Source organism: Lodderomyces elongisporus, chromosome 7, assembly GCF_030384665.1.
Source record: "Lodderomyces elongisporus chromosome 7, complete sequence".
NCBI classification, from domain to species: domain Eukaryota; kingdom Fungi; phylum Ascomycota; class Pichiomycetes; order Serinales; family Debaryomycetaceae; genus Lodderomyces; species Lodderomyces elongisporus.
This window is the reverse complement of record NC_083679.1, coordinates 1,059,175-1,071,580: the sequence shown is the minus strand read 5'-3', so window position 1 is coordinate 1,071,580 and position 12,406 is coordinate 1,059,175. Positions and strand designations below refer to the sequence as shown.

The 12,406-nt window shown below is 35.0% G+C and overlaps 2 protein-coding genes and 1 non-coding gene across 3 annotated transcripts; 2 read left to right on the top strand and 1 right to left on the bottom strand. All coding sequences in view use genetic code 12, as the record gives it.

The window, feature by feature from the left end:
- Positions 1–5,436: 5,436 nt before the first annotated feature.
- Positions 5,437–7,200, top strand: PUT4 (Proline-specific permease; the record flags this gene model as incomplete). The annotated part of the gene is made up of 1 exon (XM_001523729.2): positions 5,437–7,200. One exon carries the CDS (start codon positions 5,437–5,439, stop codon positions 7,198–7,200), a length of 1,764 nt encoding a protein of 587 aa, XP_001523779.2.
- Positions 7,201–7,515: 315 nt separating this feature from the next.
- On the bottom strand, positions 7,516–7,618 carry PVL30_005325. Its single transcript has one exon. It is a non-coding gene; the product is annotated as a tRNA-Leu (tRNA).
- A 1,687-nt stretch (positions 7,619–9,305) lies between these two features.
- PMT1 (Dolichyl-phosphate-mannose--protein mannosyltransferase 1) lies at positions 9,306–12,289 on the top strand (the record flags this gene model as incomplete). The annotated part of the gene is made up of 2 exons (XM_001523727.2): positions 9,306–9,311; positions 9,341–12,289. 2 exons carry the CDS (start codon positions 9,306–9,308, stop codon positions 12,287–12,289), a joined length of 2,955 nt encoding a protein of 984 aa, XP_001523777.2.
- Positions 12,290–12,406: the final 117 nt, after the last annotated feature.

Sequence of the window (12,406 nt, the reverse complement as noted above, 5' to 3'; positions counted from 1 at the left end):
TGAGAATTATATGTACGTTTAGACGATTTGAAATTAATTAATTTACAAAAAAAAATAAAAAAAATAAAAAATAAAAAATAAAAAAATAAAAAATAAAAATAAAAAAATAAAATAGAATTAACAAATTCCTCCAACACCCTATCCACAATCTACACGATCAATCCAAATACCATATTTAGTAGACTCAGCATAGGGTCTTCTTCTACCGAAAGCTTCGCTTCGTGTCTCTCTCCTTCCTATTCTTTTTCTTTTTCTTTCGTTGTCTTCTTCGTTATTCTTTACTATACTCTTTGTGCATTCTAGTGTATTGTCTTCTATTATTGCACAAATCACCTTCACCTTAACTACCACCACCACCATTACTACTACTACTCCCACTATCACATTATAATATAATACTAAGAATATTACAATATAGGATGTACTACATATATATATATATATATTATTGAGAGTGGTGTGGTACAAGAATAAACTGATCAGCAACAAGGGTGTAAACAGGGTTATTAACTTTTATGTATCAATAGAGTATACAAATTATTATAATATACTCCACCACAAATCGGCCCTTGGTCAACAGCACACAATCCAGTATAAGCTATAGATTTATCGTTCCTTTTTTCTTCTCTCATTAGATTTATCTTGGATCTTTTTCTTTTTCTTTTTTTTATTTATTTCGTCTTTACATCATACAAAACTCGTCATCTCATCTTTAGTCGATACCATGGTGTAATATCTATATATCTATATATATATATATATATATTTACACATATATTTGTAATGGCTTTCTTCTCGTAAAAGTGAGCGCATATCGTGTGGCTTCTATTTCTATTTTTTATTTTTTATTTTTTAATTTATTTTATTCCTGTTTCAGGAGGTAGTGTACTTTATGCCAATCACATTCCATGCCGGTTTTATTATTATTATTTTTTACTTATTTAATTTCCATTTCAGTTCCATTTGCTCCTCCAAATATATATATATATATGTATATAAATACATGGAACCGACCAACCAATAAGTAAGAGGGCCAACCAAAGATATAATTCATCATTATGATTGGTACCTGACGACAAGAATTGCAAGCGAAGAAACACTTTTTTTTTTAAAGGTTGCAACACACCACATCACATCACATCACTCCACATCACTCCACGTCAAAACACACCACACCACATCACATCCCATCACATCACTATGCACAACAGTGTACAACAGTGTACGACAGTGTATAACACTCTAGCATACTGCACCCCTTTCAGATTTACTATAATATGTACTTTTTCTCTTTTCTTTCCAATTCGCTTGTTAATTGATTTATGGATTGAATGGTTACCAGTCGCTCACCTACCCTTCAATGGAAGCAGAAGAAGATATACCCAGTAGGTTACACAAAGCAACGTAGAATTACTAAAAGAACGCCCTTAAAATTTCAGTTAAAAAAGATAAAGAACAAACAAAGAGAGAAAACAGCGACTGGAGGCTGAAATTAGGTCCACGGTCCAATGACATCTACAATTTTACCTAATAGGTGGTTGATCATTTGCTTATAGAATAAGAAAAAAAAAAAAGATCAATATATCCATAACACTAAGCAAATAAAAGTATTCATTAAGTAGCAACGAATGAAAAAGTAAAGTAAAAAAAAAAGTACAGAATTTCAAGTAAGGGCAAGTCATCTCACGCAGTCATTATTGCAGTATTAAAGTCTATAAATGAAAAACAATTGTTTATTGTAAACCAAGAAACAACCAATGTGCTTCTTCTCACGTCCCTCAGATTCATTGATTTATTACAATAAACGTTTCAGGTTTGTTGGTGAAACTGAAATTAAAGGACTTTTCTTCTTTTTCCTTTCCATCTTCTTTATCTTTTTTTTCAATTTCCCTTCCCTGTTTTTTGTCAATATTGGATTCAGTTTCAATTTTCTTTATTTTTATTTTTTTCATTTTTTCCAATTTTTTTCTTAGCCAAGTCCTGAACCCTGTATCTTTCTAATTATTTTGGCTTACCCACATACACACACACATACACCCTCTCTCTCTCTATTTCACTGTATATGTTTGTATTGTTGATGGCGGAACTGAAATTTCTCCTATAAATAAATAATATCAAGGGTCTTTAACTACTCACAAAAAGTACTTAACAACTTTGTGCCCATTTTCATTTCAAACACCCATGGGTTAAAGTTCTTTTTTTATCAAGAAATGAAGAAATAGGAGTAAAGAATTTTATAGTTAACTATCCATCTTTTACTTCATTAAAGCCAATTTCTGACTATTCTTGAACCCCTATTGCATAAACTATATATATATATGTACATATGTATGTATTGCAAAAAGAGTATACATAGTTAAAAGTAATTGTTACACAAGCATGAATATAACCCTATTCGATCCGAAAACGCAACGAGTAATTTGTGTCACGTGACATGAGCTGGTTCAAATTAATTACAAACACATGGACACGACCACTTTTCCAAGGAATGTGAGAAGAACGAGAGACAAAACATAATGGACAAAAAGATAAAAAAGAAAATATGTATATATATATATATTGAGCTAGATGGAATATATAAAATGGAACAAATTGTAACAAAATATATGAAATGCAAAATGGTATACATAGAAGTATCAACTAGAGAATAGAAATATCATAGGTAAGAGAAGGTGTCATCACGAGCTATAAGGCTACAACAGGTTATGAATCCTCTTAGCACGCTAAAAGCCTCCAATCTGCGTGGAGAGGCGAGTATGGGAGAGAGAGGGAGAGGGAGAGAGAGAGGGTGAAGTTTTGATTTTAACAACAACAATGATTACGAGTGGTACCAGTGGAACTGAAAATGGTCCAATCTTGATGGATGATTTATTTAACTAGATGGCGAGATTGATTTCGAAGAATAGCGTGTTTGACGCACGCTTGCACTGCACTGTGCTGCACCAAACTGAACTAAACTGAACTGAACTTACTTGTGACCAGCGAAATTAGTATGTCAGATATCACAAATTTTCAAAGTAAGCTGTGTGAAGAGAGCTCAGGTTCCAGACGAGTATCGAATTCTTACATAACTTCTGTGCGTTTTCGAAAGACAATACGATGAATGTTGTCACGAACGAGACTTTAATAAAGTTTTCGAAGAGCTAACGAAACGAGTAGAAATACCTTTTTTTCCAAAAGTGTGTTTCAGATGAATAAGATTCCAGCAATCTTTAATGAAACACTATTTCTGAGGATCTACTTTGCCATCTCGTTGAACAGTTTGGTCATTGAGATTTTGTCATCTTCTGTCTCGCCAAGCAGCCAACTAGCCAGCCAGCTAGCCAGCTTTAAGCACCACTATACCTGTCTCGCAATAGGTGAGTATTTTTTTCGACATAATTGTCAAACCTATTGGTGACATTTTGAAACCACTCATAATCATTGTTGTCGCTTACAAATAACTTTTTCTTTATTGAAGGCTTCTAAGTGCGCTAAGCGGACTCATAACCTGTTGTAAGTTTATAGCTCCTGATGACATGTTCTATTATTTATGGATTTATACTCTGTAGTTGATATTTTTATATACATCATTTTACATCTTACATGCTCAAAATCTGTTCTACTTATACACCTTTTACAGATTAAAAAGTATATTTGAAAAGAAGAATGATACTATTGAGATTGTAACAACAATTAAGATAGCTTCATGTAGATACTAAACAAATAGCAATTAGTATAGAGTGATTTATTAAATTAAAAATGAAATGAGAATGAAATAGCCTTAATCTTTATTTGGTTCCTTCTCTGTATTGGAATATGAAGTAGAAACAACCCATTTCCAATTTTTTTTTCAAATTATCAAGTGCTGAATAAGTTCGGCTAGGAACTGGTGTTAATGGAATCACTTTCTATTGGCTTATAATTTTTTTTTCTTTCTTCAAACATTTCTTGACCAATGGGCCAATGTGCAAGCAACAGATACCATTTTTCAAAAACTTCAAAAGGACCAATTCAACATATTTGAAGAGGAAAAAAAAAAGGAACTTTGTGGCTATTATTAAACGCTACTCGATTTTCCAAAAACAAGTATATAGCCGTCTTCACTAGTTATCGATATCTTTATCCACCTTATTATTATTAAACATAATAGACTTACTATATTCATCGCAGATGCTTGAAAATACACATAGATAATCACTAACCTCTATCTCATCCAATCAAGAGCTAATAAATAAAAGAAAAGAAAAGATAAAGGTTTTACAATTGTTATGATGAAAGTACTCTTTATGTGGGTTGTGTAAGTCCCGCCCTATCTCATCCAATACCAATCTATAATCTCATTTTCCCATCTTTTCCTTTTGCCAAAAGCTTTTGATAGCAAAAGAGAAAGAATGGAAATTATGCCAAGAATTAAGTTGGTAAAGATCCCGCTAATACCAATACTATTTAAATGAATGGTTCTTTGAATTTAATTTAAGTATTTTTTTTTCAAATTTTTCAATTTCAATTCACAACCTTTTTTTTTCCTATAGTACCTTCCTCTTTACACATTTTGACTTTATCTATCAACGGAATACAATTGCCTAAAATTGATATCAAACTTGCGCTAAGGGGGACCCAATCATCTAAGACAAGCTTAATTCTTAATTTTTAATTTTCAATTATTAATTTTGTTTGTTTGCTTTCCCACTTGCTCATCTTTTCAATGCTGTTTATACTATAATCAAGTACTTTAGAACAATCTTCTTATCTCCCAGATACTGTATTGTTGATTATCATTTTGTGAAATTCCGCCAATTCTCTCATTCTGACTGTTGGTTTGTGTGTGTTTGTGTGTTCAGTTATTGCGCTAAACTATAGAAAAATCTTTTACCTTTTGGTTCTTTTAACTTTTTCTTTTTTTTTTTGCTGCTGCTGCTGCTGCTGCTTTCTATAAACTCTTATCAATCAATTGATAACGGAGCCAAAACATGTACAACAGCCTATTTCCCAACAAAACAATAGTGAAGAATGAACAATCAAAATTGTGTTTTCTTTTTGGAGAAAGTTTTTCACACCATCTGAGATTAGTCGTTCATCCAAACAATAGTATTTCCTCCTCCCCCAACCCAACCCAACTCATTCCAGAAATAAGTAGATTATGACAACAGAATTATAATCACCCATACTTGTCTATCAACCACCATCTCCGCCGCCCATCCTTTTCCTTTTCCTTTTATTTCTTTATCCCCACCTTTTCCTGATAAGCCCACGTTGGTTATGTCTTTCTTCTTTTTCCTTTTTCTTTCCCTTTTTACATATCCTTTTTCCTTCATCCTTTTCCTATTTAACATTACTCAAACACCCTTGTTACACATCACTTACACATTGCTCAAAGAAATAAATCAAAGTGAAAAAAAAAAAAGTAAGAACAAATAAAGTTACTAAAAAATTACAAAAATTAAAGGTTGAATCATGGGCGAGATCAAAGAGCCTACTTTTACAGTTGACGTGGAGAAACTTGCTGGTAATAGCGAAGACTCTAGCACACCATCTATAGGTGAAGGGACTGTTACTAATGGTACAAAAATCCATTACAATGATTTCCATGAGAAATTGGATGTCGAGCAATATGGACAAACGCAAAGAAAACTCAACTCGCGACATGTGAGTCTTATGATTATTGGCCAGTCTGTTGGCTCTGCATTGTTCATTGGTGTGAGGTCACCATTAAACACTAGTGGATCCTTATCATTCTTTTTGGCATTTGCCGTATGGGCCATATTGGTTGTATACCCATTGATGACCGTTGTTGGTGTAATGTGCTGCTATATGCCGCTGAAGGGCTCATTTTTCCACTATTCTGCCAGATACGTAGACCCAGCTTTGGGGTTTGCATCGTGCATTATATACATATACACAGCAATGATGTTTGTTTGTTTAGAGGCCACGGCAGTAGCCCAAGTGATAGGCTACTGGACGGATATTAATCCCGGAGTATGGATCACAATTGCAATTGTCTTGTATGCATTGATTGGACTTGTTGGGGTGAATTTTTACGGCGAAATTGAATTTGTTACTTCAATCTTGAAAGTCTTTCTCATTGTGGGTTTAATGATGTTTTCATTGATCTCTATGTGTGGTGGCAATCCAAAACACGATGCATACGGGTTCCAGCATTGGCGAGAGGGTGGCTTATTCCGTGAATATTTGGTTCCTGGCCCCACAGGCAAATTCCTTGCTTGGTGGAACTCGCTATTATGGGCTGCGTTTGCTGCAGGGGGTGCTGATAACTTGGCACTTATTTCATCTGAGGTGATGCATCCTAGAAAGAATATTGCTTTGGCAGCGAAAAGAACATATATTAGAATCTACTTGTTTTACATTGGTGGTATCTTCTTTTTGAATTGCTTGATTTCATCCATTAATCCCAAGATGGTTGAATCATTAACAAATGGAACCACGGGCTCTGCTGGCTCACCATGGGTTATTGGTATTGAACAAGTTGGTGTTAAGGGGCTTGCAGCATTGATCAATGCCTGTATAATGAGTTCTGCATTTTCGTGTGGTAATGCATTTTTCTACTGCTCTACCCGCTCCATCTATAGTGCGTCGATTGCTGGGTATCTACCAAGGTTCTTTAGCAAGTGCTTATCAAATGGTGCGCCAATCAATTGTGTCATTTTGACATTTGCAGTCTCGTTATTGTCCTACCTCAATGTTAGCACAACTACTGGTAATGTGTTTAATTGGTTTGTAAACTTGTCAACCACTGGTTTACTTTGTGCATATATTTGTATGTGGTGGAGTTATTTCCAGTTTAAAAAGGCATGGGAGTATCAGAATGGTGGCAACAAGATGCAAAAGCCTCAATATGAGTACTATACTGGTCCCAAATGGTTGCACCCTGTGTTTACATATTTTGGTATGACATTAACAGTTTTGGTGTTGTTTTTCAATGGGTTTTGGATATTTTTCCCAGGACAGTTTTCGGTTGCAAACTTGTTCACTTCGTACTTTGCCCCGGTATTTTTCATATGTTTATTTGTGTTTTGGAAATTGTTGAAAAAGACGCACTTTAGAACCCGTGAGACTGCAGATATAACCTCTGGGAAGAGAGAAATTGATGAGGAAGAAGAGGCAGACTTGGAGATGGAAGAGCAGTTGAAGAGTGAAAATGAAAAGAAGGGATTTGTGTATACTTGTGGCCGCAAGATCAATGCTTTTTGCTTTGAATAGTAGATATTGTAAATTTGCTTTTGTGAATTGTTTTTTTTTCTGTATTTAATAATTTATAATAGAAAAATAGAAGAATAAAAAAAAAAAATAATAAAGTATCAAGACTTTTATATGATTATAATGATTCGTTGTTCCAACCAAGTATATGTTAGGACATGTTCTGTAAAGAGAATTCAAACAAGAAAGTTACAAAAAACTAAGTATATATTACAAAACTAACTATTATTGTAACTAAAAAAAAAAGTTGTGAAAATATTGTACACCACCAAAAAAAAAAGTTTATTGTACACTGTTTCAAAGTGTACAAAAAAATAATGAATGGAACGAGATTCGAACTCGCGCCTCCGAAGAGATCAGGAAAGTATGGTAAAGATATTAACCTTACCCTGACGCCTTAAACCAGCTCGGCCATCCATCCATTTTATTAACAAATGTTTTTGCTGGGTTATATATATAATAATATATACAAAAAGTATTATCTGAGCTAATAATAAGATATATATATATATAAATAAAAAAGTGGATTTCTGTTCAAAAGAATATGGTTAAGTATGTGCATATAGGTTCATTACCAAAATAATCAATTTAGTTGATTACGACTAATTGTCAAAAGTTTTATGCATTTTGATGTTGCTGCATTTTTTTTTCTTATTTTTGTATTGACATATAATGTACTCTAGCGTTTTAAGTTGAGCTCTTGTAATTAAGAAAGTTCTAAAGCTTTCTGTTAACTCTTGGTTTCAATGAATTTCATATTAAATCATCCAATCTTTTTCCAGATTGAGGTCAGTTTTGTATTGCTATATGTGCCTGGTTCTTGATGAATAAGACTTTTTTGGCTAGAATTACAACCAAAAAATAAATAAATAAATAAATCTATTGTGAAAAGAATTACAAAATATAGAATTTGATAACTAGATTAAAGAAACATGAGTTAAGAAGAAAAAACAAGTTTTCCGTTTGACAAATTTAATTCTTAATGTTCATGATTGGTATATCAATTCAATGTTGTATCCGAATTACGCTTATTATGTTACATGGTTCTATTGCAATATATATATATATATACACCATTACCGATATCCGCGGCGTGCACTGGGTGCTAACTTGCGCCAGAATTAACTACTAGCACCACTAGCGCACTATAACCAGTACGAAATTTTTCACGAGAAAAGAAAAAAAAAAAAAATTAAACAAAGCAAAAAAAGATATACGCGTGTGCGCGCGTATGTGGTTTTACATATAATTTACGTTGTTGAGCTTTCTATGCTATGTGTTTGTCGAGGCTTGATCTATTCTAAACTCCATGGAAAGTGCAACAGATAATAGAGAGAGAGACGTGATTTGGTGGAAACTTTCAATAGTCAAACGTGATTCTCTAGTCAATTGCACAGCATATAGTTCTGATATTTTGTTTTTTTTTATTCAGAATGAGAAAGAGCTTATTTCAGTTTTCTGATAACCAAAGAATACAAACAAACATGCTACACTCAATTGCAATACAAAAGAAGATTCCAAATTCATCCATTAGATTCTGTTCTCCAGCTATTTCTTTCCCTCATTTCCTTCGATCTTTATTCCTAACTGAAAATAAAAATCTTTTACTCTTTGTTTACACATGCATTATTTCTCTGTCCATTTTTTGTCTTTTATTAAGTTAATTTTTTTTCTCTCTCGTACTGAAAAAAAAATCAACTCAAGTTTCCTTCTCCTTCGTTGTTCGCTTCACCCACACACATACACACACACAAAGAGAGAACAAAAAGTGCGGGAACAGCGTGTAAATTTGTGTGTGTTGTCAACTTTTTCTCTTCTTTTTCTCTCTCTCTGTCATTCTCTAACAAAAACAAAACGTAACGTGGCCTGGAACTCTGAATTTTTTATTTTCTTAATTTTTTATTTTTCAAATTTATATTTTTATTTTTGTTAACTTTCATTTTACCAAAGAGACACTTTCCCACACTTTCCTTCCCTTCTTTTCTTTCCCTTCTTCAAATAAAGAAAAGCTGATACTTCTCAATTGCACACCATGGCTAAACCATCCAATGCAGCCAGGAAGGCAGCATTACAAGCCAACAAGAAGAACAAAACAACTTCTTTGGAAAATGGATGTGGGCTCTTGAACTTCGATCCTTTGGAGACACCTATTTTCAAAGAAGGTGTAGTTAGAGAATACTTGGTCACCGATACTACTCCCATCATTGTAAAGAAAAGATCATTTGCTAAACAGGACCTTATCTTTCTCGCACCATTGGTGGTTATTGGCTTGATTGTTAGATTATACCACTTGTCCAACCCAGATTCAGTTGTGTTTGACGAAGTCCATTTTGGTGGCTTTGCCAGAAAATACATTTTAGGGACTTTTTTTATGGATGTCCACCCACCATTGGCAAAGATGCTTTTCGCCTCAATTGCCTCCATTGGTGGCTTTAATGGAGATTTCGAGTTCAAGTCCATTGGTGACAAGTTTCCTGACACTACTCCCTATGTGTTTATGAGACAATTTCCTGCATTATTGGGTGTAGGAACCGTTGTCTTGTGCTACTTGACATTACGTCAATCGGGTGTTCGTCCAATTATTGCATTTATCACTGCATTTTTGTTACTCATTGAAAACTCAAATGTGACAATTTCAAGATATATTCTTTTGGACTCTCCATTGTTGTTCTTTATTGCTGCTTCAATCTATGCGTTTAAGAAATTCCAAGTGCAAGTGCCCTTCTCCATAGGATGGTTTAAAGCATTGGTTTCAACCGGTATTGCCTTGGGATTAGCATTGAGCTCAAAATGGGTTGGTCTCTTCACCCTTGCATGGGTGGGAATCTTGTGCATTTACCAACTTTGGTTCATTATTGGCGACTTGTCCGTATCGGCTAAAAAGATTTGGGCGCATTTCTTTCTTAGAGGTTTTGCCTTGCTTGGAATTCCAATCGTCTTGTACTTGGGATTCTTTGCCATTCACTTTCAATTATTATCCAAGGAAGGTGATGGTGGTGCTTTTATGAGCAGCGCATTCAGATCAGGTTTGGAAGGCAACAAGATTCCAACAAACATTACCGAGCAAGTTGGTTTGGGCTCCATAGTGACCATTCGTCATGTAGAAACTCAAGGTGGATACTTGCATTCGCATGACCATTTCTACCCAGCAGGCTCTAAGCAACAACAAATTACATTGTATCCACACTTGGACTCAAACAATAGATGGTTGATTGAACCATATAATGGAACCATTTACAATGATACATTTGTTCCCTTGATCAATGGTATGAAGATTAGACTCAAGCACGTCAACTCTGGAAGAAGATTACACTCGCACGATGAAAAACCACCAGTTAGTGAACGCGACTGGCAAAAGGAAGTGTCTTGTTATGGTTTTGAAGGTTTCAAAGGCGACGGAAATGACGATTGGATTGTTGAAATTGTTCAACACAGAACCAAAGACCCTAATGGTAAAGTGTTTATGCAAGCATTGAAAACCATATTCCGTTTGAAACACGCATTGACTGGTAATTACTTGTTTTCAAGTGAAGTCAAATTGCCTGAATGGGGCTTTGGTCAACAAGAAGTTAGTGCAGCCGGCCAAGGTAGAAGACCATTGACTTATTGGTACATTGAACAAAATGAAAACAATATCTTGCCTAAAGACCAACAAATAATCATTAATTACCCCAAATTATCATTATGGGAAAAGATTGTTGAGTCACACAAGAGAATGTGGAAGATCAATTCTGGCTTAACCGACCACCACCATTGGCAAAGTAATCCAAGCGAATGGCCATTGTTATTGAGAGGTATCAATTACTGGAGCAAGGATTACAGACAAATTTATCTCTTGGGTAACGCTGTTACATGGTGGGCCACTACCGCATGTATTGCTACTTTTATCATTTACTCCATAGTTACTGGATTGAGATGGTACTTGGGCAAACCAGTTTCGACTCACAAAGAGGTGTTCAACTTTAACGTTGAAACTTTTAGTTATGTTCTCGGATGGGGGTTGCACTACTTGCCATTTTACATCATGGGAAGGCAATTGTTTTTGCATCATTATCTTCCAGCATTGTATTTTGGTATTCTTGCACTTGGCCATTTCTTTGAGATTTTCACTTCGTACTTTACATCGCGCGTGAGATTACTCCAACAAATGGCACTTACCATTACTGGTGCATTTGTTGTGGTTAGTATTGTGTTTTTTATCAATTACTCACCATTGATTTATGGAACTCCATGGACCAAGACCGCATGCGACTTATCCAAACCATTTTCAACATGGGACTACGACTGTAAGAATTTCCATATGAAATTGTCTGATTATTCATTGTCAAAAATCAACTCTGTACCTCAACATGCGTCGAAATCAACCCCTGCTTCAACCGTGGTGACTGAAGCCAAGAAAACTCCTGTTGCTAAACCCAAGATTGCCAAACTGGAGCAACATATTGAAAATCCTCCAAAAAATGCCAAAGATGCCCCTGCCAAGGATCAAGTGGAGCAATTGGCACCACCAGAACCAAAAGTTGAAACTCCAAAAGAGAACAAAAAGCGTGAAGTTCCAGCCGCTGAGGATTCAGAAACACGCAACAAGGAGCCAAGAGTAGCCAAAGGTAAAGCAGAGGTTGTGAGATCGGAAAAAGATTCAAACGGAAAGGCTAGTATTACTTCGTTTGATCAAAATGAATCTGAGGAAGAAGTGCATAGCTATGAAGACAGAATGGAATTTGCAAATGATATCCCACCACCATTGGAGAATCTTGGCGAATTAGCAAAAGAAAAAGAAGAAGTGAAGGAAAAGGGTAAAGATTTCGAGAAAAACAATGAGAAACCGATTGAACAAAAATCTGCTGAGCCAAAGAAAGATGCTAAAAAACAGTTTCAACCTAAAAGGCCAAAGGACCCAGGTGCAAATAAAATACACAAGGATGTAAGAAAAGCTCACGCTAAAGCAGCAGAGGCTAAGCCAGCACAAGCAGAACCTGAATCTCAACCAAAGAAGGATATCAAGTCAGAAGCACAAGCACAAGCACAAGCACCTCCACAACCTCAAGCAGCTGCACCTCCAAAGCCAGATGACGAGCAAATAGCTATTTAGGAGAATTCTGCGTCGACAATTTAAAGAAGGCAAGCAAGCAAGCAAACAAATAAATAAACAAATGAACAAATAAATAAACAAATGAACAAATGAACAAATAAACAAATTTCGTACAAT